Here is a 27,813-nt window from a genome sequence, read left to right on the forward strand (position 1 = left end):
CCAGAAATTAATACTGACTATGACAATGAAATAGTCACTGTTTACAAATCGTTTACTCTGTGTTGGGGGTTCCACTGAGCACTGTCATTTCATTACTTCCTTTGATCCTCAGAGGGACACCATGGTAAGTGCTATTTTTAGCACTATTTCACAGTCAAAGACACGGAGCCTGAGTCAGTAAGAGGGGTGGCTGGACTTTAAAGTCAGATGGTCTAAGTTGTGAGCCCACATTTTTAGCTACTGCTCCTGTCCTTCAGGAGATAACTGTGTAGTAGAGGTACAGACATGTAAATATATCATTTCTGCTTACTCCTTCATCCATGCAGACATTCAGTAGGCACTTATTGAACTCCTACTATATGCAGGCAGTATGCTAGGCTCCAAGGATATGAAATCCAGGGAAAGGTCAGGACCCCAGAGTTGGAGGGACTGACAAACAGGTCCCTCTTCTCTGGCTCCCCACCTTGCTCCATTCACAACACTGCATTTGCTTTATTCCCTAACACACCCACAGCAGCTTGATGCCAAAGATATGTCTCACACATCTCTGTATTCACAGCCCCCAAGAATTATGCCTGGTATGCAGAAAATGCCCAGGAAATATTTGTAGGATAGAATGTAGGAAAAACCTGAAAAAGACCCAAGTCACAAAAATGAATCCCTGGTTCCTTAGGCCCTGACTCGCCTGACCCAAGGAAGGAGGATTGATGATGTAGTCCATGTAAAGGTAACTTGAATGACAATATTCCCTTGTGGAGTGCTCCCTGGGTGCCCAAATAGGAGCTCTGGGTTCCATAGTCAGCTCCCTTGATCCTGAAATCTATCAACCTTGGATCTTACCTTTATCAAATAGTAGCATTAATATCTAGAATCATGATAGAACTGTGTGAAGAGATGAATTTTGAAGTCAGACAGACAGGTTTGAATGCCAACTCTGCCCCTAATTGTTTTTGTATAAGTCATTTAACTTCTCAGAGCTTCCTCATCTATAAGGAGTTAGTAATTGACTTCATTGGATCATGGTGAAAACTAAATGGTATGATACCTAACTTTATGTGTCAACCTAGCTGGGTCACCTTATCCAGATTTTTGGTCAAGTCTTATTCTTGATGTTTCTGAGAGGCTGTTTTTTTAAAAAATGAGATTAACATTTAAATCAGTGGAGTTTAACTAAAGCAGATTACCCTTTATAATGTGGGTGAGCCTCATCCAAGAAGCTGAAGGCCTGAGTAGAACAAAACCTGACCTTCCCTGAACAAGAGGGAATTCTGCCAGCAGGTGACCTTCAAACTTGAACTGTACCATTAGCTCTCCTGGGTTTCCAGTCTGCTGGCCCACCCTGCAGATTTTGGACTTGCTAACCTTCACAATTATATAAGCCAATTCCTTAAAATAAATCTCAATCTCTCTCTCTCTCTCTCTCTCTCTGTCCATGTATATTTTGATAGTCTGTTTCTCTGGAGAATCCCAACTAATACAAATGGTATGATTCTTGGACATCCCTGACATAGAACAGGTGCTCAGTGGATATTAGCTTTATTCCCCCTTCCCTAGAGACTTTCAGCCTCTTCATTCTACGGTAAGAAGGTGGTGGCCCAAAAAGGTACCAGGACTTGTCCACTATCCCAGTGTAACCTTGAAAAGTTCTGAGATCAACCAGGCAATCAATCAGCTTTGAGCGTCACAACTTAAAGCATGGAACATCTGCTCCATGCCTGGAGGGACCATTTCGTTTTCTACAAAGAATACCCTTGAAGGGACTTCAGAGTTTATCTGATCCAAAAATTTCTAAGGTGTTGGCCTGAGGGCCACATATGGGTTGCTTGGTGGGTTTGTTTTTCTGATACAAGTTTTCTTTTAATTATTAATTTAAGATTTGGAAAATGTCACATGAGTCTGGATTCCTGGCTTCTCTTAAGGAATTGGAAGATCAGGTGACCTCAGGCCTGAACTCCTGCCCGGCAACATTGGGCTGGAGGTGAGAGGTCACCACCACCACCATAGAGGTCACCACAAGTCATGGGGGCATTTTACTCATTTGTGTTACCTGTTGACCCCTGCAGACATTTGAGTCTGTGACTTCTTGCATCCTCCAGCTCCTTCAATTTAGAAAAGAGGAAAGAGTGACCCAGAGAGGTCTGGTGTACTTGCACAGGGTCACGGAGCTGGGATTGGCAGAGCTGGGTCTAAAACCCTGGGTTTTTCTTCTCGGGCCCCTTAGAATATGCTCTATGCCAAATGAGCACAAATACTTTTATTGATGAATTAGGTGATTCCAAAGGCGTTCCCCTGCGAAACTTATTTATTTCAGTAGTCAGATCAAGTTTATTGTTACAAATGAATGCAGTGCTTTAAGACAGAGCTAAATTATGACCTGTCTTACTCATCTCTGTGATTATAAGCACAATTTGGGGTCAGACCACACCTAACTCTGCCATTATCGTGGGCAAATTTCTCACCTTTTTAATAATAGTTGTGCAAATCACAAAGTGCAGTGGTGAAAATTAAATGAAATATTTCATGTAAACTGCTCAGTATAGGGTCTGGAATAGAGTAAGCATTCAACATATGTTGTTGAATTAGGACCTCAGAGAAATTAAAATAAATATGGCAAAATAGCAAAGTAGCTAAACCATTTTGCATCTGCAAATATGTATGAGTTCACAGTGATCCCATCAATTCAAATCCAACACCAGAGTGTTTTCTTTATCTTTTTCTTTATCTTTACCACTTTATATATTCATTCTTTGTGATATTTCGTCTAACCTACAAAACATGATATATGTCAATACAAACTTATTGATTAAAGTTCACGATTTAGGGACTTCCCTGGTGGTCCAGTGGTTAAGACTCCCTGCTTCCAATGCAGGGAGCGTGAGTTCCATCCCTGGTCGGGGAACTAAGATCCCACATGCTGCACAGCGTGGCCAAAAAATTAATCAATATTTTAAAATACTTTTTTTTAAAGTTCAAGATTTATTTGTGGTTATTTACATCCTTAGAATATACCCCAATAATAGTGCAAAGTCAGGATGTTATGTTCAAACAAAACTTGAATTAATCCCTTATGCTTGGGTGGTTGAGTTATCAATAAGATGTACAGTTGGGTCAATTTGCTGCTGCTTGTATTGATTTTAGAATCTGTTTTATTTCATCTTTTATGATTTAATTTTGGTTTTTAATATGTTATACTTGTTTCAACCAATAAGTACTATGTTACTGGGATTAAAGTAATGAAAAAGACAGAGTCTGTCTTCTAAAAGCTTAGAGGTGGTAGAGGAAACACACATGTAAACAGACCATTACTATAAGCCGTGTCTTGGAGGTAGGATGGAGAGCTGAGGGGTCGTAGTGGTTTGACTGGTAGATAATGGGGGCTTAATAAAGCTTGCTGAATGAATCAATGAATGATTGAATCAATGAACGAATTTTTCCTTTTATTTGTCCCCTCTAGACTATGAGTTCTTCAAGATGAGGACTCAACCTAATTGATCTCTGTATCCCAGGGAGGGCCAGAATTGGTCCCAATCTATGCCTTTAGAATAAGAAGCAACCATTCTAGGGCCCTGCCTTCAGACTAGGACTAAATTAATTCCATGAATGCCATATATTTCACTTGTCGGAGTAGCTTTCCCAGTTCCTCCCGTGCTGTCCCAGCACTTTCTCGCTCTTTTCTTTTTTTTATGGTTATTACATTTTAATATATATTAAATATTATTATTGTTTAACATCTTTATTAGAGTATAATTGCTTTACAATGCTGTGTTAGTTTCTGCTGTATAACAAAAGGAATCAGCTATATGTATACATATATCCCCATATCCCCTCCCTCTTGCATCTCCCTCCCACCCTCCCTATCCCACCCCCCTAAGTGGTCACAAAACACTGAGCTGATTTCAGTCAAATTCATCACTTTCTTCACTTGTCTTCATTCTGTGGCTGGAAAACCATGTTTCTGTTTTAAAATGGGGGTGGGGTGGGGTTGGGGAATACTATTATTGAAAAAGAAAAAGAAGAAAATAATGGAGGGACTTCCCTGGCGGCTCAGTGGTTAAGAATCCACCTGACAATGCAGGTGACCAAGGTTCGATCCCTGGGCCGGGAAGATCCCACATGCCACGGAGCAGCTAAGCCCGTGCACCACAACTACTGAGCCAGCGCTCTGAAGCCCATGAGCCACATATACTGAGCCCACGTGCTGCAACTACTGAAGCCTGCGCACCTAGAGCCCGTGCTCCGCAACAAGAGCCAAGCTATGCGTGCAGAAGCTCGTGACTTCTGTGACCCGGGGCCAAAGTCAAAGACTCCCAGCAGCTAAGGGTGACCTGAGACCTAGTGGTTCCCAAGGGGCTTTTCTCCCTCCAGCAGTCAACTTGGATCTGATTATTCTACCCATTCCAGGAAATTCCCTGGAAGGCAGCTCTGTGGAACTGAACCGGGAGATTTCACAAAGGGAGATTTGTTCTTGCACCAAAGGCTCCAGTTAGCTACCTTATTTCTTCCCAGTCTTACCCTTTTCCAATGCCCTTTCAGTACAATATTCACTGGGAGGGAGCTTGTCCTTCCAGCACATTATTTTTTTTTCCAGCACTTTTGTCTTCTGATTTTATTCTAGCAAGGAGAGCTGCCCGCCTTTACAGCCACCAGAGTAGTGGGTGGTCAGGAGAGCAGGGGCTTGGATTTGCAATGACAGCGGGGGTTGTTGAACTCTGAGTGGGCTTGAAGAATGAAAATTATAGTTCTTAGATTGATGTTTGGGGGGCGGTGGTCATGTTGATACCTTTTGTCAATATCCAGCTTGCGATGGGAGCCAGCTCTTAGGGAAAGGTCTTAGGAGGATCCCTGGCCCAGTCCTCTCAAGTGAGCAAGTATTAACCATCTAGGATGATTCAAAACTCACCTAGGATGAGAGAGAGTGTGGCTGACCCTGCTGATTGGCAAGAGGGCCATTCCCTACCCTCTTCTCCATTGCCCACAGGGTCACGGGGTCTCAGCTTCCACACCAAGTAGGCTCGTCAAGCAATTTCCTCCAGAATAAAAACAGGTTCTAACATGTTTTTGAATTTAGAAAACTAACCTTGATGGTGCTCTACATGTTATGCACTATTCTGAGAACTGTACATCTATTTTCTCACTTAAAGCTTAAACAACCCAAAGAGATGGGCACAATTATCACCCCCATTTTACAGGTAGAGAAACTGAGCTCTGTTCTAAGCATTTTACATGTGTCAGGCCCTCGAGATCAGACGGATCTGTATGACCGTCAACGTGAGGCTAGCAGACCTGGGAGGCAGGCGCCGTGCTCCGTGTGCTTCCACCATGTGCCATTCACTTCAGTTATTTCTACTCCCAGCAACAACAATGGCCACGTCTGACAGTGACAAAGCGACAGCTGAGTGCCCTTAGGGCAAGAACGACTCCTCTACCTGCCGGGTCTGTGGAGTCACCTGGGGTGCTGCTCTTGACTAAGTGGCTTCCAAGCTGCTCTCCTGCCCTCCCAGAGAACCTGTCAGCCTCTGAGATCCCCTAGAAAATGTATTTCCAGCCAGAGTTGTATTCAGCTGTTGTAGCTGAAGTCACTGGTTGATATATGTGTACAACAAGTGTTAGTTTTCTCTTCTCTGCAAGTCTGCATGGTGTATCAACATTTTAAATGTTGTTTCATACTTACATCCCTTATTAAGAATCACAAATTTCACTATGTCATCACATAGACTCTTGGAAAGTCTCAAGTGAGTTTTCTTAACGGAAAAAAGGTGTGTCATCATGTGATTCTCCAAGCTGAGATTCTTGCTGGAAAGCAAACAGCACTATTCCTTCTTTGATGTCTCCGAGGACAAAGAGGAATGGGTGAGAGTTTTCAGGTCTTCAACAGACTGTGAGTTTGGACTCCTCTGGGCATCTATTCCCGCCTCCACCACTCACGAGACATACCCAGGATGACGATCCATCCTCTCTTCCAGTTGTCCAACTCACTTGACCTTGGGGTGGGGTAGGTTAGAGGATGTGTTGCCTTTGGAAGTCCATCTCCAGCTTGTTTAATTCTTCCTCCAAACCCATAGATAATTGTTGCAGGTTTTTTCCCAGCTTAATTGAGGTATGATTGACAAATAAATATATATTTGAGGCATACAATGTGATGTTTTGGTATATGTATACATTATGAAATGATTATCACAATTAAGCTAATTAATATATTCATCATCTCACATAGTTATGTGTGTGTGTGTGTGTGGTGAAAAAACTTGAGATCTCCTCTCTTAGAAAATTACAAATACACAACACAATATTGTTAACCATCGTCACCATGTTGTACACTAGGTCTCCAGAACTTATTCATCTTATAACCAAAACTTCACAACACCCTCTGACCAGCATCTCCCAGTTTCCCCCACCCGCCGGGCCCTGGTAACCACCATTCTACTTGCTGTTACTATTGATATAAATTTGACTTTCTTAGATTCCACATATAAATGAGGTCAAGCAGTATTTGCAGACACAATTGTTGTTAAAAGAATGATTCCACAAAGTCCTTTATTACTCATTTATTATTTTTACAGTATAACTCATTTATATCTCTTATAAATATATTCCAAACTGGAGATTCACAGATGTTAATGAACTTGCTCACTGGGTCACTTGTCTCTTAATCCCACTACCTTGTGCTGTTTGCACTTTGATTAAAGGATGAAAAAGGCAATGTGAACCCATGTGAATCAAGTTCAAGGATAAATGCTGTCAGGGACCAATTCCAACCCTTCTGTGCTTTGTGTGTGTGATCTGAGGGCCAGCCAACCACTGCCTCTCGGGGTAGCAACTGACTCCCTGATGCATTGATAAAAAACACATATTAAAATGATGACTCATGTAGAAAATAAATTCCTTCATTATTTTTAAAAAACTGTGAGAAAAACGTTAGGTTAACATTGCATTTATAAAATGCCTCTTAAAGTTATACTCTAGGTTTACTTTAACATTTTACTTCATACAATTTTAATTTGCCATACAGAACATTTATCTATATACATAAGTACTTGCCTTTTAAAAACCCACAAAAACAGAGTCATTCTGTGCAGTACAGATTCTACCTGAGATGCTCAAGTCACAGTCTTAGGAGTTGTTCTCAGGAGGAATGGGATGCCAGGAAGTAAGTCAACATGGTTCCTGCTGCATCCCTTCCATCAGGTAGTGTGCACTTCTGGGTTGAGCTTGTTTCCAACAAGAACGAAAATGCGCAGAAAGCTGTCAAGCCAAAGAAAGAATGTGTTTTGCCAAAATATGTGATATATACTTGGCTTTGTCTGCCAGGTATATAAGAGACCCAGATGTGGCATGAAACAGGTCAACATAATCAGTGACATGGGGCTAAAGAAAGACCCACTGAATGCGGCATCACTGTGGATTGAGAGACACTGTTTTTTGTAACACAAAAGTGTGTGTACACATACACACACTTATACATACATATGTATGTATGTGTATACTTTCAAGTATCAGAACTGTATTTGAAAGTGTGCCTCAAATATTATAAGGTCATAAACCATTACAGAAGAAAAATAGAGAGCCTTTAGGAGTTGGAAAAGGGAAATTAGGTTCTAGGTCATTCCCATACTCAGCCTTTGAGTGAGTATGATGGTGGGTACAAGTTGGCATAGTAAGAGGATTTCCTAGAGCAAACAAGAATAAAGTGGGGAGACAGGGCATAGCAGGTTTATGAGTAAAATATGAGGTTCATAAGCAATCAATAATTCAATAGAGATGTCACTTATAAGAAGAGGGATATGGAGGATCTATTTAGATATGTAGGCCAGAAAGTCCTTAGGGCTAGAGGTGCATGGTCAATGGCAAAGGTGCAAAATTGGAACTACAGAGAGAGTGGAGGCAGGGATGAAACATCATGGTCATGAAGATACAAAGATGTTGCAAGAAGAAAATAGCACCTCATCCCCAAGCCACCTCCAGGGCTCCTCAGGGCTCTCTGCAGTATCGTGTGAAGCCTTGGGACCAGCCTCCTCTTTGGTCTTCACTAGCTTTGACCTTAAACACTTAAATGAGTCTTCTTGGGGGGAGATTCTCACAAACTGATTTTTACTAAATCCATTTCATCTTTGAAAGGGGACATAAAGAACAAAATTTTCCTAACACAGGGAGCCACTTCATGGGGTACCCTGGTGAACAGGAAGGTACGTTAAAGGATCCAGAACTCAGCAAGCAACCCCAACAATAAGGCAGAGTCTTGAGAAGAAAACAGCCCGCTTACCCAGTGGATTAGCAGGGAGCTATTTCTGAAGACATTCTAGAGGTAGGCAGGAGGCAAGCCTGAACCTTAATCAGAACTGATCCCTAGTATCCAGTCTCATGTCCAGCCAAGACTACATCCCACAAGGATGTGCCTAAGTGGAGAACAGGCTGTAGCTGTAAGGGCTGCTGAAGGAAACAGGATTGTCAACCAGGGGCAGGCAGAAAGGAGCCAACCTTGGTTGAGTGATTTCTTACATATGAGACACTCTGCTAGACTGTCAATTTTTGTCATCTTTTTTAGTTCTTACCACATTTTGATGAGGGTAAGTTTATTATCCTTACTTAAGTGACAAAGAAGCTGAAGTGCAGAGAGGTTAGGTACTTCATTCTAGATCACAGAATGATGTCAAAATATGAACCCAGAAATGTCTGACTCCAAAATTTATGCTGTTTTCAACAAATCTAGTGGGTTCCCTGAAGGATTCTCAAATTAGCTTATTAATTCTTCACTCAATGCATCTATGTTTTAACCAAAAAACTAGAAAATCTCCAGATGTTTAAAAATTAAGCAACACATTTTAAAATAACAATTAAATCAGAAAATATTTTTAACTAAATGATAATGAAAAGAGACATATCCAAAAATTTTAAGAGCTGCAGCTAAAGCAGCACTCAGAGAAAAATTTATAGTGCTAAAATGCACATATAAGAAAAGAAAATGTACTGAAAAATCAATGATCTAAACTTCCATCTTAAGAAGCTGAATAAAGAAACCCAAAGAGATTAGAAGGAATATCTATATCTCTAATAATAAAGAGAAAAGCAAAACCCAAATAAGTAGGAAGAGAAAATCAACAAAGTTAAATGTTGGTTCTTTGAAAGAGTAGTAAAAGTGATAATCCCCAAGCAAGACTAATCAAGTAAAATTCAAGTGAGAAATAAATTGTCACATCAAGAACAAATATATATATTTTAACTGCCCCCTACATAAATAAGACACTGAGAATGAGGAGGAGAAGGAAGAGGAAGAGGACAAAAAAGTATCTGTTTTGAAGCCATCCAGAAAATCACATTTCAGATTCTATTGTATTTAATTTAATCCAACATGCATTTATTGGAAGAGAACATAAGCGCTGTCCCACTGGTTTTATCAGTCTGGTTTTATCAGTCTAGAAGGAGAGAGCACATGAATTTTGGAGTTGAATAAAGCTGAGTTCAAATTCATTCTCCACCTTGAACTAAATGAATGATTTTGGGAAAAGTATATAAACTCTCTGAACTTCCTTTTTCTCATTTGACAAATGGGGGATAATACTATCAACCTCATAGGGTTATTGGAAGGATTAGAGGTAAAGCACCAAGCACCTGGGTAGCTTATATCCTACAGAATATTTTTCCCAACATGACCCATAACCATGGCATTTATAGTTTATCTGTAGGAAGGGTACAAAAATATATCCTGAGACAAGGTCATTCATTTGGAAATGTAACCTTTTCTGAAAAGTCTGGGCATTTACTTTTCTTGACCTGCCAATAAGAGGCTTGGAGTGGTCATTCTTCAACGGAAAGGATGTTACCAACATATTAATAACATAAAGCATCATATGAAAATTAAAATGAAATAATATAAAATTTCCACTCTAATTTTATACAATAATTAATTTTTCTTGACTATTAGGAGATCGAAATAAAAACTATGCCAATAACATAAGTTATTTTAAGACTTTAGAGGAAAAGGCTCCCATCTCCGGTGTTGATATTATGACAGAGAATTCCCCCGCATCCTCAGCTTTCCACCAGCGTGTCTCCTGAGTCGTGCATGTTGATGTATACTGCACGGCCTCAGCCACGCAGACTGGCTCATCTGCAAGATGAATCCTCAGGCTTTTTCACACACTGAAGAAACTTGACAGAGCTAGGACGAGAAAGGAAAAAAGGAGATCAAGAGGCAGTACAATACACCTATGGTCAACTCACGAATGAAAGAAGCCCCTTTGTTAACAACAGAACTATGCACGGACCACTTAGCATCCACACAAGTTTCTTTCCTGCAGTGACAACAAGGAGAAAGGTCAAGTCCAAGAGTGAATGACTGAAAGTACAGCCCAATTTAGCTTCATTTCACTTGTAAAGCCATAGAAATAAATAACTGATGTTTGATGATAATATGTGGAGATGAAAATGTCTGGCTCACTCAAGTCACAGATACGCGCTATGAATGTCAGCTGATAGTCAGGAAGCAGCAGAAGCAGCAACCTAAGAGGAGGGACCTCCACATGTTCTGTTGAGGATTTGCTTTCTCTTCAAAAACTTCCTGAGGAAGTGTTGGGTCTAAGCGTCAGGCAGCAAGAGGTCATAGACTCTCTGGGAGATGGCTGGCAGCCATCAGCAAAAGGACCACAATCCTTGGCACAGAAAGAATCCTAGATAAGTTTTAGCAGGTGAATGACTCTCACTTTCATAAAAATCAAATAACAAAGCAACAGGGTCCAATGGGAGTGGTTAGCAAAGGAGGAGAGGGGTGGATAGCAGGGTAAGTGGTTCCTTAAATTGCAGCTGAATCTGATTTTGTTAAATGTGAGTCAAGAAAGAGAGCGAGAGCCTTAGAAGCAGCTACCAGTACCCCTGGATTTCTAGGATAGGCCATCTCAGGCTCGTTTCTAGCCAACTGTCATGACCAGTTGGGTATAGTGGCTCTAAGTAGAGAGTCAAGCCATCTTCACCAATACAGTGATCTGAGATTCCCCACATAAATATATTCTAGGAGGGAAAAGTATCTTCTTCCTTAAGGAAATAATGCTTCTGAGAAGGAATCTTTAGAGGACTATTTAGGATTTTTGAAGCCACCTTTGCTTTACAGTAAATGAAGAGAATAGGAAGACATTTCTTAATTAGTTTCTCATTTATTGGGAATTCAATTTTGGTAAAGGAGCAGCAATTGTGCTGTTAAGATAATCTCTCTCCAATAATATATAAATATCCACATCCAATGTTCCAATAAAATGGACACACTTGTGATATGTTGGGTAACACATTGAGGATAGAGACAGAGTATCTTGAAATAACATAAAAGCAGAAATGCACCTTTAGGGTTTTTTAATATGCCACTAGGACACACTAGCCAGAAAAAGCATTCTGACTATTTGTTATTTTTAAAGTAATCCAAAAAGTAGTCTTTTAACTCCACTGGTTAAAACATATCTTAATAAATTCTGGGGACATCCCTGGTGGTGCAATGGTTGGGAATCCGCCCGCCAATGCAGGGGACACGGGTTCGATCCCTGGTCCAGGAAGATCCTACATGCCACAGAGCAACTAAGCCCGTGTGCCACAACTGCTGAGCCTGCACTCTAGAGCCCATGAACCACAACTACTGAAGCCCGCACGTCTAGAGCCCATGCTCTGCAACAAGAGAAGCCACCGCAGTGAGAAGCCCACGCAAGGAGGGAGCCCGTGCACAGCAACGAAGACCCAATGCAGACAAAAATTTAAAAAATAAAAAATAAAGAAAATCTGTGTATATTTTATAAAACTGAGTGTGTGTATGGAAAACATGACTTTAAGGATATACAGCCATATGTTAATCGTGTTTGTCTCTGAGCAGTGGGATTTATTAAAAGGTAATAGAATCAGTAGAAGGTCTAATCCATGTAAATGTAATTACAATTCTGTTTGCTTATTAAAAAAATCGCACTGAAACAGCGGGACAAATTTGGCTAAATTGGAAAGCATGTTTGGGATGGAGTGATTTAAACTACAGTCTACATCTATATCCATTACATTCACTTTGGGCTACCCTAGAGACTAGCAGCTTGCAAAGCCACAGAACTCTTAGACACAACAAGGGGTCCTGGTAATTCAAGGAGGCATGCCGAGTATATCATGACCTCATGGTTGGAGAAAAACAACAGTGATTTCAAATATGATCCCCAAGTTTAAGGTCACATGAGCTGGTGCTCTGAGTGACAGGTGCTGGCTTACAAATCACTTCTTCCTAGGTGGGCCACTATACAAGTCCAGGTGGGAAGGTATGCTTAATTATTCTTCCCAGGTGGAGAATGAATGAGCTTACCCAGAGCCTGCAGTTTGGGCCATTCATTAAAAAATGGGGAAAGCTTAATGTAAGAAAAGAGATAAAAGAGTGTTGGGGATGACTCATCTACATTCCCCAATCTTGTCCTAGGTTTAAGCGTTCCATTTTCTCAATGCAAAGTATCTTTGAGTAACTTAACCTGGTCAGATGTCTGCTATGTTTCTTTTATAGTTGTTCCTTTGTTCTGTTTGTTTTCCCATCTAACTGCTGTAGAAGGCTTCTGTTATTTTCTGGCAGTTTCCAGAGAGAAGCCAGCTGACTGATGGGGAATTCAGGTCATTTGAGAGACAAAGGCCTCAGTGAATGTTCTTTGAATCTGTCCTTCCGTTTTTCTGACATGGTTGGTGGGAAAGGGAGGTGATAGGGAAGTGATGGGAAAAGTATCCTAGCATTTCAGCTTCTACACTCTTTGAGAAAAGTTTTCTCTCTGCATCTGTCTTGTTCCAAACTATCACATATGGGAAAATTTCCAAAGATGCTTTCAGCAAAGGTCCCTGTCTCTATTAAGTATTGGCCACAACTTCTTAAAAATAGTGAGCGGAGAGGGGTCCCAGTTTTGATAACAGAGTTGCAGGTGACTTTAAAAATATATACCTATCTGTAATTTAAACTTTTCTCCAATAAACATGTATTACTGGTAAGTATTTTTTTTTTAAGATTTTACATTTTTTCATTAGAAAATGATAAAGCTTGGTAAACTGCCATTTGGCAACTCACCAAGTGTTAGGCATCTACACTGAGACCCGACTAAAGAAACCTCACCTGCAAAATTATGCCAAGTCACAAGGATTTTATAAATCCTTTGCATATGGCAAAATGTGCTTCTACTCCTCTGAAAGCTAGGAGTTCTGGGTCAGGCTTCTCATGTGGGAAACCAGGAAAGATGCCCTCAAAATCTGGGTCAGCTTTACAGGAAAATAACTGCTTGAGTCAGGTGTGGAAGGAAGAGGAAGAGGAGGGAAGGTGGACAGCAGAAGGCCACTGGCTGGAAACACCTTCTGGGCTGAGCTGGGGGATGAGCAGAGTTCACCATAGGTCACCACCCAGATCACCATCAAGGCCCAAGGGAAGATGCCTGTGGATGGCAAGACAGCCATTTCTTCTTCAAGAAGACATCAATTACCTGTAGTTATCCTGGCAAGTAAATTTGATTTTCCTTTGCTTCATAATCCAACTCAGATCATTTATGGAGGAACCGGAGCATGAATCACTGGGAAAAAAGAAGAAAGTGTTAAAATAACAAGAGCTCACAAACACTTCCTGAGTCTCTTGGTTTCTTCCAGGTAGCAGGTCCTGGTCAAGGTCCTGGGGTAAAGAGGTGAAGCAGAGGTAGCTTCTAAGAGCTCACAGGTCAGCAGGGGAGCCAAAGGTGTGAACTAGGTAGATACCTACCATGGAAATAAAATTAAAAGACTGTTGGGGGCTTCCCTGGTGGCACAGTGGTTGAGAATCTGCCTGCCAATGCAGGGGACACGGGTTCGAGCCCTGGTCTGGGAAGATCCCACATGCCGCGGAGCAACTGGGCCCGTGAGCCACAATTACTGAGCCTGCGCGTCTGGAGCCTGTGCTCCGCAACAAGAGAGGCCGCGATGGTGAGAGGCCCATGCACCGCGATGAAGAGTGGCCCCCGCTCGCCGCAACTAGAGAAAGCCCTCGCACAGAAACGAAGACTCAACACAGTCATAAATAAATAAATAAATAAATAAAAGAAAGTGAATTTCTTTAAAAAAAAAAAAAAAAGAGAGACTGTTGGAATGGGGTAAATGTAGAGTAAGGCCCCATTCATTTCCTGAGCCAGTCCTTTCTCAATGCATTCCTGTGACTGTGGATTCTTTCATGGACTGATTCCTGAAATAACCCTGAGAATATATGGGTACAAGGTAATAACATATACCTGGGAAATTTTCCAAGGTCATGGATCACCCAAGCCTGTAGCGTATGAACCTTCATTGGATTCAAGTTATGGACTTCCACGCGTCCAAAAGTGCTAAGATGGAAGAGACAAAGAACATTGTTAACCCCAGACTAAATTTTTCAGGCATCCACAGCCCCTGTGAAAAGCCAGCAGGCGGGGTGCCATTGGTTAGAACTTACCCTTTGGATATTAACCATGATTTGCATTAGAATCAGGCATCTTTACTCATTCAGCGTGACCCTAAATGAGTAAGATTCTCAAAAGAAGATTCTTAATCTGTACATTGATGTTGATTCTTTAAGTACTTGCTATTCCCAGAGTGGGCCTTAGACCAATGTAATGAGCTCATTAGACCTGCAGAATCTCTGCCCACCACCACCTGCTGAATCAGAACCTGTAGCCGAACAATCTCCAGGTGATCTACTCACTCTCTGAGTTTGAGAAGCACATCGTTGAAAGACCCCGATGTCCTGCTCTAACCCCAGCCTTAAACTCTCCCCATTAGTCTCTACCACTCCTGTTACAAGTACTTGGATCCCTAGTATCAGATTACAAAATTCTGGAATGTTAACACTTGTACCCAAAAGCCTACAAGGTTGGGGTCAGAAGAAGACAGAAGGACAAATGCTTCTTGGTGGAATTAAACATTAAAAGAGGAGAGAAGGAAAAGTAATTTGGGGCACCTGGAGTGCCTGGGGCACATTAATATATGCTCCCTCCTCTCAATCAGACTTATCCAGGGAAAGACTGAAGAAGAGAGACTGGAAAGGTAATCAACGTGGTAAAAACTGTAAGTACAGAAGGGGGTTAGAGAAGGAAGGCATGAGTGTGACCAGAGTCAGTGGTTAAAGGAGTGGATGTGGAATCTAGAAAAATGATACAGATAAACTTATTTGCAAAGCAGAAATAGAGTCACAGAAGTAGAGAACAAACTTATGGTTACCAAGGGGGGGAAGGTGGGGTGGGACGAACTGGGAGATTGGGACTGACATATATACACTACTATGTATAAAATAGATCATTAATGAGAACCTACTGTATAGCACAGGGAACTCTACTCAGTGCTCTGTGGTGACGTAAATGGGAAGGAAATCTAAAAAAGAGTGGGTATATTTATATGTATAACTGATTCACTTTGCTGTACAGCAGAAACTAACACAACATTGTAAAGCAACTATAGTCTAATAAAAATTAATTGAAAATATGGGATTTCCCTAGTGGCACAGTTGTTAAGAATCCGCCTGCCAATGCAGGGGACACATGTTCGAGCCCTGGTCCGGGAAGATCCCACATGCCATGGAGCAACTAAGCCCGTGCGCCACAACTACTGAGCCTGCGCTCTAGAGCCCACGAGCCACAGCTACTGAGCCCGCATGCCACAACTACTGAAGCCTGCGTGCCTAGAGCCCATGCTCCGCAACAAGAGAAGCCACTGCAATGAGAAGCCTGTGCACCACAATGAAGAGTAGCCCCCACTTGCCGCAACTAGAAAAAGCCCACGCAGCAACGAAGACCCAACGCAGCCAAAAATAAAGTAATTTTTTAAAATTAATAAAAAATAGGAAACAAAGGAGAGGACAATAACTGATACCCATCCAGCACTTTCTCTGTCAGGCACAGGGCTCAGCATTTTTCATACATTATCCCAGTTTATCTTCATATCACCATCACCTCCTCAGGTATATACATACTACAGGGGCCCTGCTAAGGTCACATAAGTAAGATGTCATGACCTCTGGAGTCCCCGCTTTTAACCACTACAATAAACCGTTGACACTGTCTGCAAAGAGGTAATGAAGGTCAAACGCCCAGCAGAGCTCCTGCTGTTCCCAGTAGTAGACTTACTGCTGACTTGGGATTCACCCCGTCCAGGGAGGAGAGAGGAGTCAGGCAGATCTTCGTGGATGGTGAGACTTTAGACAGTCAGAAGGAAGGAGGGGCCAGGTCATATGGGGGAGCAGTGTGAACAAGGGTGGAAAATGGGCAGGATGGAGTGTCATGGGAGAGAGAGCTGAGAAGATTATAGCAGGCGTCGTAAAGCCCAGAGGAGGAGCTGGACACGTGCAAGGACCATTAGGACTTCTGGAGGATTTTAAACAATGGAGAAACCAGACAAAAGTGTTGACTTAGAAAGACAAAGCTCTCCATAGAATACAAACATTTTACCTTTTTTTAGCCCAGATTCAGGACTGACCTTCAACATGAAAAGCATATTCTTCTAAAGATGAAGGAGCCAATAGGAGACTGTGCTAATCCTTACAAATAGGATGCAAAGAAATAAGTACCTCTTTCCATCAAAGGCGTTACTGATGGATCCATTGAGCACCACCTGGACCACACCACAGGCATTTGCTGCAAACTTAAAAACAAAAACACCATGCCTCAGCATGCAAACTTAAGTGCCACGCCCCAGCAGTTCCATCCCAAACAGCTCTTAGCATCATCTGGTGAAGGAGGAACGGCCTGTATGGCTCTAGCTTGGTCAGACCACAGCTGTGTAATTTTCATCCCAAGTCATTGGAGGGATTATGCTTCCCATGAGAGTTCTGGAAGCAGTTGCTCCAATCTGTGTCTGAACAATGAAGTTCAACATCATCACTGCTAAATTGGTGGTTCAGAAGGTGGAAGTCCAGGGACCTCCCTGGCAGTCCAGGGGTTAAGACTCAGTGCTCCCAATGCAGCGGGTGTGGGTTCGATCCCTGGTCAGGGAATTAAGATCCTACGTGCCGCGCAGTGCGGCCAAAAAAGAAAAAAAAAAAAAAAAAAGGTGGAAGTCCAGATGAGTAAGAGCAACATAATCCCTGAAGGAGGAAGATAAGAGCACTTTCTGGGGGCCACACACTGCAGACACTGCACTTGTCATTTAGTGGGAGCAGAGTAGAGACTTAAGGAGTAAAAGAAATGAAGGAAGAAAAAAGAAAATGCCAAGAAAAAAGAAACTGTGGAGAGATGGCGACACTGAAGCCTGCAAAGGCATAAAGGGAAATGGGGAATGAATGAGTGGATATTTTTGAGCAAGGGGTTTTATTCCGCTGGAATCTTCCCTAGGCACTGGGGAAAACAAGATGAACAAAACTAAGCAATACACTCGTTTCCTCCAGGAGGCCCATCCAGATCCCTGGGACTAGCTCAGGTCTCCTTCACACATAATACAACTACACCGCATTGTGAGGTTGAGCTTAACGTGGGGTCAGCCGCCGGGACCGAGAGTTCCGTGAGAGCCGTGAGCCTGGCTATCCCACTGGCCACTGCAGCGCTGGAGCCTCGCAGCTAGGGCACAGCACAGAGCGGGCGCCCAGGGAAGGTCCACGGACGGAGAGGAGGGACGGAGGGAAAGAGGAGGCAAGAAGTCCAAATACTCTGCGATGGAGAGTATGGAAGAACCCAGGACAACAGAAGCCAAGTCCTGAAGGATGAATCGGATTCTCCCTGGTAGAGGGTGAGGCAGACGCAAAGCAAAAGGCCCAGGAGCTTGTGAGAGGAGTGATCCTTGGGGGAAAATTCCAGTGGATGCTGAGGCTGGGTAGATGAGTTAGTTCACAGAGGGCCATGAATGCTTTGCCAAGGAATCTGCCTTTACTCCGCGGGAGATAAAACACTACTGAACGATTTGAAAGGGAATTGTGAAAATCCTGTGCGGTGTCTATCTTTCTCCTGGGGGTGATGAGCAGAGGACAGAGGCCCGATTACTATCAATCACAAGCGCTAACCCAACAGAATGGGTGTCAAGCACTAACCCTGCCCTATGTAAGTCTCAGCAGCCCCCGCAGAGTAAATCTTGGGTCAGTTTGCCCCAAGGTCACGTCACTTGGAAGCAAGGAAATGAGACGGGGTGGGGGGAGGTGGAGGGGGCAGGGGGGAATCCAAACCACCAAGCAGCACTGCCTCTGGTGTCAGAAAAAGAAAAGATCAAGTCGGATGAAAGAAGCCCATTTATATCCATCTATCTATGAGAACTTGGCCAAGATAAAGGTGCAGTCCCAGGGGAGCTCACAATGGTAGAGCGTCTTCCTTCATTTTCCTGTACTCCTGGCCCCAAGGACAGTGTGAGGAACACAAGTAGGTGCTTGACACATACAAAATGTGACTTGGCTTTCAACGTTTTCAGCAACAGCACTGCCACCAAACGGATCATAGAGTGATAACATAAATAGAAACTATTCTCAGAAAAAGCAAACAAACAATGACAACCAAAAACTCTGCAGTGCCTCTGATTTTCACAGCATGTAGTAGGTACTCTACAAATATTTGTTAAAGAAACGCATTCAGGTAAACCATACCAGGGTTTACCTGAATCTCCTTAAGGTAGGTGAGGCTCTCAGCTCTGCTAATCACTAGCCCATTTGAATGAGTCACTTAACGTCTTAAGTTTCCTCACCTGGAACATGGACATTTGTACCTTCTCGTGCCACCTGTTGTGATGACTAAACAAAATGACACAGGTGACACAACTGGCCCAGGACTTGTCATGAATATGCACTTAACATATGTGAGTTCTCACTTTGCCCAGCTCCTCCGATGTCTGAGTTTAATTTTGGAGAATTCTAAGTAGTGTAGTTTCATTTTCTCCCGTGTTTTCCATTCATTTCTTTTCTTTCTTCCTTTCTTTCCCTTTTTTTTCCCTAGTCCACTTACAAATAAGCAACTTACAAGAAAAATAAATATGCACAAAGGCAGCTTAGAGTGAGGTCAGAAATAGATAGCGGGGAGGATGGTATTTCCCAGCCTGGATTCTGGATCTGGAGTCAGACAATTTGGATAAACACCCAGATCTGCCACTTACTGTGTACATTTAGTAAAATGCTTATTTACCTGCACCTCCATTTTGTCACCTATAAAATGGATGTGATATTCATGGTGCCTACTTCATAGGGTTCCGGTGAGGACGAAAGATTTTAATCCATGTAAAGACCTGAGGACTGTGCCTGGCACACAGTAAATGGTCTGCAAATGTAGATTATTAAGACTGTCTCAGGAACCTAAGATTGGCCAATACCTGGATCAGAGGATTTAAAAAACCCAGAGATGCCAGGCAGCCAAAGCCAAAAAATGGGTAAGAGCAAGAAGTCTTCAAATAGAGCCCAGCGACCTTCCATGAATGCCCACAAATTACACATGAAAATATTCTGGCATGTGCTTATGAACATTTTTCTGAGGAAAGAATCCTAAACTTCTGTTTCTAAAAGGATCTGTGACCCAAAGTGAGTTAAAACCAACCACTTACTGGATGACCTCTTAAGCTCTTTGGTCTCCAAGATTCTAGAATTTCACTTGTGGTACTTACCCTTTTGGACAGCAAGCCCCAGAATACAGAAACAAAGTTGTTGCTGCAGTCTTTCTTCCAGTGTGGACAAGATTGATAGTTCATTTCTAAAAGACATAGTTTACAGAAAAGTAATTAAAGTGGAAAAGAAAAGGTATAATTGATCTCTGTTCTTTGCGGGCTATTGGATCACAGTGGAGCTGCTTTCCAGTGGCATCACTGCCAAGATGGAGGATGGAGAATGGACACATCTCAACCCAATTTAACTAAGTGCCCCCTGAATCCCTTCCAAGTCCTTACCTTACCCTCCAAATCCCAGACAGGAACACAGTGACCAGCTTTGAGTCAACATTCTGGGAAATTACAGCAAAGTTCATCTGACAGAGACAAGCCCCCCGTATTATTCCTGCTTCCAGGAAGAATTAGAGATAATTTCCTCCCCCACCGCCTTCTGTCTCCACACCCTTAGGCTCAGATGCCCTCAGAGTCTTTCTACACTCACCCCATCCAGACAGGCTCAGCTGTCAGTGAGGAACCACAGACATAAGGCATGAACACATAGTTTCTGTGCTACTTCTTCCAGGGATATCTGCTTTAACGCACCAGCATTTATTTTTATTATTTTTTTATTGAGGTATAATTGACAAATAAAATTGTAAGATACTTAAATGGTACAGTGTAATGATTTGATATGCATACACATTGTGAAAAGATTCTCCATCAAGTTAATTAATATGTCTATCACCGCATATTCTTTTTTTTTTTTGATGAGAACTTTGAAGTTCTACTCTCTTAGCAAATTTCAATTATACAATACAGAGTTAACAGTTATAGTCACCATGTTACACCTTAGATCCTCAGAGCTTATCTGTCTTATAAATGAAAATTTGTATCCTTTTACCAACTTCTCCCTATTTCCTCCACCTTCCAGCCTCTGGAAACCACTTATCTACTCCGTTTTTATGAGTTCCACCTTTTTTTTTCGGATTCCACATATAAGTGATACCATGCAGTATCTGTCTTTTTCTGTCTGACTTATTTCACTTAGCATAATGTCCTCCAGTTTCACAGTGTTGTCACAAATGATGGGATTTCCTTCTTTTTAAAGGTTGAATAATATTCCATTGTGTGTTTGTGTATTTACATATATGTACATACATATATATACACACACATATATGTATATATATATATATATATATATATATATATATATATATATCACATTTGCTTTATCCATTGCATTTGACTACACAAACATTTATTGAGTGTTAGGTCCTGGAGATAGAGAGATGAATTAGATAAAGGCCCTGCCTTCAGAGGCCACATAATCTACTATAATCAAATAAATCAGAGAAAGAGCAACTTGGGTTGGGGGTGGTGTGCAGCACCATGAGGGAAGGTTGATGTTGAACTTGGTTTTGAAGGATGAATAGAAGTCTTCAGACAGATGAGCTAGAGAAAGGGGCTTCATGCCGAGAGAGCATGTGCAAAGGCACCAGGTTTAGATTTGTACTGCCAGAGTAGAAGGGATGAGGAGGGGATTGATGGAAGATGAGGCATATGAAAGACAAAGGCCAGGCCATGCCAAGGAATTCCGACTTTATCTTAGAGGCAAACAGAGCTATTTGGGTTTTAAGTAAGAGATAGAAACAATTCCATTGTGGTGGCCAGACGGAGGCTGACCTAAAGGGGTCAGGGGTGAGCAGTTAGGACCTGACAACAGTCCAGCAAGAAAGGAGGGCGCGTTAGTGAGCTGGATTCAGGCAGTTGTAACAGGCACAGGAGAGAAAGGATGAACTGCTAGGTAAATGACTAGTTTGGTGACAGATTGGATATGGCAGAGGAGGATGGAGTGAGAATGAAGGCAGAGTCTGGGATTGTCTCCCCTCAACTTTGCATCATCAAGCAGGTAGGCGAAGTGCGGGGTGAGAAGCCCTGGAACCCCTTCTTGTGTCCCAGAAGTCAGGCATGCGGGAGCCACCTATTTCCTCTGTGGGTATGTGTACAGCTGACCCTGCACAAATACCCATCTTTCTACTTCCACTTTGTTATAGGTTGAATCGTGTACCCCCAAAAGATATGTTGAAGTCCTAACCCCCCAGTACCTGGGAATGTGATCTTTTTTTTTGGAAAAAGGTGTTTGCAGATGTAATCAGGTCAAAATGAGATCATTAGGGTTGGTGGGTCCTAATCCAATAAGACTACTGTCCTTATAAGAAAGGGAAGTTTGGTCACAGAGATAGACAAGCACAAAAGGAAGGCTCTGTGAAGACGCACAGGGAGAAGACAGCCATGTGAAGATGGAGGCAGGGATTGGCGTGAACCAAGGAACACCAAGGGTTGCCAGCAAACACCAGAAGCTAGAAGAGGCAAAGGACTCTCCCCTGGAGCCTTCAGAGAGAGCACGGCCCAGCCAACTCCTTGATCTAGGACTTCTAGCCTCCAGAACTGTGAGAAAATAAATTTCTATTGTTTTAATGCCACCCTGTATGTGGTACTTCATTACGGCAGCCGCAGGAAACTAATATAACCACAGACGTGGGCTTGACTGCCAATGACCAGAAAGAAAGTTCTAGATCAGAAACACTTCTGGGGATGAGGAAGTAATCCTGGGAGTTTTTATAATAATTAAATGCATTAAAAACAAAATAGCACAAATTAGAAAAAAAATTCCATGTACAGATGTAAATAATTACTGCAGAGTCAAAAGATAAATTTGAATCATCTCCAATAGAGGCAAAAATGTTGACGATGATGAAATGAACATAATTTTGTAAGGTGCTACAAGGGCGCCCCTGTTCATAGGTTTTCATGAACATAAAGTTCTTTTATCTTCACAACCATATCTAGAGAGAAGTCTCTGAGTTTCACCTCCCCTCTCCCTACCAGGATGTCTCCCCCTTGCCACCTGCCCATTAAATAAAATTTGAAAGTCACAGAGAAAAAGAAAAGGAGAGAAATTTTACAACAAAGTAAGAGAAATTAAGTATATAAAAAAGCAGAATAAGAAGTTATAAAAAAGAGAGAGATTAGGTTATAACAGAAACTATGACTTTCATAATAAAACAAATAAACAAGGCAAAAAAACTAAGGTAGAAAAAAATTAAGGAAAAAGTGTTTAAGCCAGAAAATAGAACAATTAAAATATAAAAATTAGGAACCAGAAAGACAGCAAATAAAATAAGGAAAAGAGGTTAAAATTAATCAAAATTGAGGTCAAAGGAGAAGGAAGTAGACAGAATAAAACAACCTATACAGGATTCAGTTGAAAAGAAAGCAAAAATAAAGAACTCTAAAAGGTAAACTGATGAGAAATAGATTTTTTTATTTCTCCAATTTATTCTAAGAAAGAACTGACATGGTAAATTGAAAAATAAAACTAAAAGCAAAGTTTATAGGAAACACATTTATAAGCTAAAAGGGTTAAATGAATGACCTTGAAAAACTAACTTGCAATAAGGGAAATTTAAAAAGGAAAGCAAGAAATATGGCAAAAATTATAAAAGTTAACCAAAAAGAAAAAGAGTAAATGGAGAGATATATTTATATGCCATATTTCTAGGTGGAAAGAGTCTGGATTAAAGATTAATTGAAAAGTTACAAAAGAAAAACACGAGATGAAAATGTAGAAAACTCTCCACAATCTTGAGTAGGGAAAATCTAAGCAAAATATGAAACCCAGCAGCCAAATAGGAAAGGATAGACAGATTTATTGCATTTCTGTGTGGTAAAAGACAATATAAACAGTATTAGAAGAAAAACAGAAACTGAGAAAAATAGATTTGCCACCTTTGTGCCAGAAAACAGGCAGGATGACACGTGGTTAAGAACACAAGTTCTCCAGCCAGTAATCGTGGGTCTCTCCCAGCTCTGCCACTCACTAGCCGGCAACTTACTTAACAGCCCTGTGCCTCAGACCCCTCCTTTGTACAATGAGATCATCACAGGGGCTGTGGAGGATTAAATGAGTGAATATTCATACAGCACATAGAACAACGGCCCATAAGTAGTAGCTACTATTGTTAATTTATATTGAACTTCTATAAATAAGAAAATAATAGACATCCCAATAAAAAGGATTAATATATATGAGCTGCCAGTTTACAATAGAAATAGAAATATCCACCATTAAATATACAAATATACTCAGCTTCACAGTAAAAGAAATGCAAAAATAAGCCGAGGTATTATTTCTTTATCAAAATGGCAAGACATTTTAAAGTATTAATGTCCAGTGTTGGTGAGGGTCTGGGTAAACAGATTATCTCATATATTTTGAGAGTATAAATTGTTACCACCTTTTGAATAACAATTTGTCAGTTTCCACCACAATTTATTCCACACTGAAATTCCACCTGTAGACATTTATCTTTCAGAAATACTTCCACAAGCATGCATGTGTGTGTGCACGCATGTGCGTGTACAAAAGTGCTCCTTGCAACGGTGGTTGTAACAGGAAAAACATCTGAAAAACCTAAACGTCCATCAATCGGAGGTTGTTCAAATAAATTATGATATGTCCATAGAGCCCTTAAGATGAGGCCTTTTAAAAAAATATGGCTGTATTTATACCTACTAATTTTAAATGAATAAAGCAAGTTGCAAAACAGTATGTGTACATTTCAAATATACAGACTGTCCCCGACTTGCGACGCTTGGGTTTAGGATTTTTCAACTTTTTGACAGTGTGAAAGCAATATGCATTCAGTAGAAAACATAATTTGAATTTTGAATTTTGATCTTTTCTCAGAGTGGTGATATGGGGTCTGATCCTCTCTCGTGATGCTGGGCAGTGGCAGTGAGCCACAACTCCCAGTCAGCCATGCCAGCCGGCGGGTAAATAACCAAGACACATACAACCACTCTACACCCAGACAACCATTCTGCTTTTCACTTTCAGTACAGTATTCAACAAATAACATAAGCTATTCAACACCTTATAAAATAGTCTTTGCGTTAGGTGATTTTGCCCAACTAGAGGCTAATGGAAGTGTTCTAAGTACATTTAAGGTAGGCTAGGCTAAGCTACGGTGTTCAGTAGGCTAGGTGGATTAAACGCATTCTTGACTTATGATACTTTCAACTTATGATGGGTTTATGGGGACATAAGGAAGATCTGTATGTATTTATATGAGCACAGGGAAATGCAGGGTATGTACCAAATTGTTGACAACAGTCCCCCTTTGGGAAGGAGCATGAAAATTGAGGAGTGGGGGAAATGGAATTTTTACGTTTTACTTTGATGCATTTCTGTATACGCAAGTAATTTTCAATTAAGAGTACATCTTTTTTGTAATTGGAAATAATGCAAATCTGGGTTGAAGAAGCTACTACAATAAGTTTTTTTAAATAGTCAAAAGCAATAAAAATAAGAATAAAATTATATAAAGTAAAAATATCCACATTATAAATAAAAAGAGAAAGAAAAAAAGAAGTGAAATGAGCTCAGTTGGGCTTTCTCAGTAGAAAACATCTTCCCACAGTGAGGTGTTCTGGGTCTTTCTGGGCAAGGAAGGTGACCGCTGAACAATGGTAAAGCCACACACTGGTCCTAGACACAGAGAAGCCCAGCATGTGGTCCCTACGGCTGTTCTGTGGAACAAGGACTTTGGCCTGGTTCCCTCGGAGGCCTCATTCTGTTCTAGAATTCTTTGGTCCTGAATGATGCCCTTATAGAAAGTAAAACACTAACAATTCAGAAGCAGGCGACTCTTGCACTCAGAAAGGAGGGAATCAGGAAGCATGAACAGCCCTAAACTCTGAAGTCAATTTTTCTAGAAAACATGAGTTGGTCTACAGAATGCTGTTTTACATGAGCCTGAGTTGTCATTAAGGGTATAGATGCCATCAGGCTGGGCACCTGTGGCTCCTTCCTCCACACTGATCTTCCGTGATCCCTAGCAGAGCTCAGGGCTCCTGCACCCTGCACGTCCCCAGGCGACCCCAAATGGACCAGATCCTCACCATGAGAGCCTGCATCTCCGCACCAGCTAAGGTCATCCGCAATGTAACCCAGCAGTGTGTCTTCCAGGGTGAACATCTCTCGCTGGACCTTCGTGTACTGATGCGCCAACTTCTTTGTTTTGCTCCAAAAGACTGTCTAAGAGAGCATAAACACAATCTATTATTGAGATCAATTTACTAAGTCAAAAAAACTCCGCTGAATTTGCATCTTTTTAAATGAAATAAAACATAGGAAACATCAGAATATATCACCTATAGTAAGAGTAAGTGTTGCGGGTTTCACGGATCTCTGTGTGTGAGAATGAGAGAGAGTACATGTGTGGAGGGCGTGTGTGTGTATGTGTGTTCTCTAGGTCACGATGTAAAATGAAGTTATTATTCTGGATTGCAGGGAAAAAGTCTGAAAGCCACTGATCAAAATCTTATAATAAACCTAAGCTCCAAACACATCTGGGGGAGGCATTAGGTAGTTCCAAATTCCTAAAGTTCTCGGCAAAACAATTTTTTCTAAGTGCTATTTTCTGGGAGAAGTGTCCTTTGATTCTTAAACAGCTCCATAACCCCTGCTTTTTTTTCCGGAAGTCTCCCCTATCCCCTTACAAAAAAAGGAAAAGAACAAATACAGTGAGTTTTTGCAGGGTCCTGTGTAAAGGTGCAGAAAGTCAAATTTCAGAACAATCTCCTGCTCCATGGATCTAATCATTCTTAGTGGGAGGCAGTGGAGGTTTGAAGCCGGGGCCCTGGAGTCATGCTGCCTTATGAAACCCAGCATCACTGCTCACTGGCTGTGTGACCTTGGACAACCAAAGAATTGCTAAGCCTCACATTCCCCATCTGTAAAATGGTATCGATAATAATTGTAAGGAACTCCTGAGATGCTGAGATGAAATGAGACAATGCAAATAAGATGCTTGTCCCGTGTCTGTGGCCAGTCACTTATTCAGCCAGTGTCCCCTGGTGATGATTTACCAGCAGCTACTCTGTGTAGGGCTTTGGGCTTGGTGTACCCACCGGAGCTCCATAGTCGCTCCAGCTCTAACAATGGGAGGAGACTCTGTAATTTGTGACTGGCTTAAGGGCTTCGTGAAGATGATTTGGGGCACATTGAATTTTCACCTTAAACACTGACTTTAGAAAAGATGCACTCCATTACAGACCTTTTCCAGTATAATTAATGTATTAAAACCCAGGCCTCTCTGGCTCTAAATCTTGGGCCATTTACATTTCAGCTGGTCACTTTCAAGACCATCAAACTTGAGTAATCACTGGTCACCTAAACTTGCCAAGCCTCAGTTTTCTCTCTAGTGAAATGGGACTGCTGATGTCTGATCTACCTGTTCCACAAGTTGACTGTGAAAACCTAACAGGATAAGGGTTCAGAAAGTCCTTTGTAAGCAAAACAAGGCACTCAGCAAATGCAAAATGGCATTGTTGGTATCATCATAATCATCATCATCATCATCGGAGGTCAGGGAGAGTTTTGCAGTTCTATAAGGTGGATTATTTTTGTTTGGGTTGGGCTGGGGTTTGTGTTAGGTTTGTTTTGCCTGAGTTTTGGCTGACTCTCCTTTCCTCTTTCTCTGTCCCCAGTTCTCTCTCTTACCTCCAGTCCCCAGATGTTCTAAATCCCAGTGACATCCTGGTCTCCCAATGGACCCCAAGCTCCCTCCCTGCCAACCATGCCCACATCCTAATATACAGATTTTCCTCTTCCCTCATCCTGGTCAAAATGTGGTCCCATGACCTCTTCCCTTTGGCTTTTATCTTCAGTTTTTAAATCCATAACTTGACCCAGTTACCTTGTCACAAGGCACAGTTTGATTCACCAGTTTCATCAGTGGGTGGTAGTCTTCCTCTGTCGCACTGCAGGGGTCCTTAGAGATAAATGCATTCCTGAATGCCTCCCTGATCTTTTGGCAGTCTCTATCTCTGTGAGGTAAAACATGGGAAATAAAATAAAAGATGAATAATTAGATTTCAAACATATGTTTAGAGCATAATTACCCCCCAAAAAATCTGTGTGCCAAGTGGTTCATATACATCATCACGTCTCATGCGTACAACAGTTTTATGAGATAAGCATCACCCTCCCTGCCCTACAAGGTCCCTGCACTCGTGGGGCTTACTCTCTGGTTAGAGAGACAGACAGTATACAAACAAGCAGATAAGCTAACGAAATAAGTATGGATTATGATAAGTATGCAGGAAATCAGTGGGGAATATTGAAGCAATGACCACTTTAGGGAGGCTGGTCTGGAGAGGGCTCCCTGAGACTAAATGTTGAGAGGGAGTGCATTCCAGACAGAGGGTGCTCCAAGTGCAAAGGCCCTGAGG

At 41.7% G+C, this 27,813-nt stretch overlaps 1 protein-coding gene across 3 annotated transcripts in view; it reads right to left on the reverse strand.

The window, feature by feature from the left end:
• Nucleotides 1-6,538: 6,538 nt before the first annotated feature.
• CD38 (CD38 molecule) overlaps nucleotides 6,539-27,813 on the reverse strand; it is a 37,503-nt gene continuing 16,228 nt past the window's right edge. For 2 of the 3 annotated variants that reach the window (XM_059923308.1, XM_059923307.1), the window contains 7 exons: nucleotides 27,279-27,408; nucleotides 25,480-25,615; nucleotides 19,534-19,619; nucleotides 16,535-16,608; nucleotides 14,229-14,321; nucleotides 13,458-13,544; nucleotides 6,539-7,242 (listed from right to left, as the gene is read on the reverse strand). In XM_059923308.1, coding sequence (XP_059779291.1) covers nucleotides 7,182-7,242; nucleotides 13,458-13,544; nucleotides 14,229-14,321; nucleotides 16,535-16,608; nucleotides 19,534-19,619; nucleotides 25,480-25,615; nucleotides 27,279-27,408 — 667 coding nt within the window. In that variant the 3' untranslated portion in view covers nucleotides 6,539-7,181. Of the gene's footprint in view, nucleotides 7,243-9,113; nucleotides 10,157-13,457; nucleotides 13,545-14,228; nucleotides 14,322-16,534; nucleotides 16,609-19,533; nucleotides 19,620-25,479; nucleotides 25,616-27,278; nucleotides 27,409-27,813 lie in introns of those variants that run through there. The other variant, XM_059923309.1, reaches the window with a different exon arrangement.

This window comes from Balaenoptera ricei, chromosome 5 (assembly GCF_028023285.1).
Source record: "Balaenoptera ricei isolate mBalRic1 chromosome 5, mBalRic1.hap2, whole genome shotgun sequence".
In the NCBI taxonomy this organism is placed as follows: Eukaryota; Metazoa; Chordata; class Mammalia; order Artiodactyla; family Balaenopteridae; genus Balaenoptera; species Balaenoptera ricei.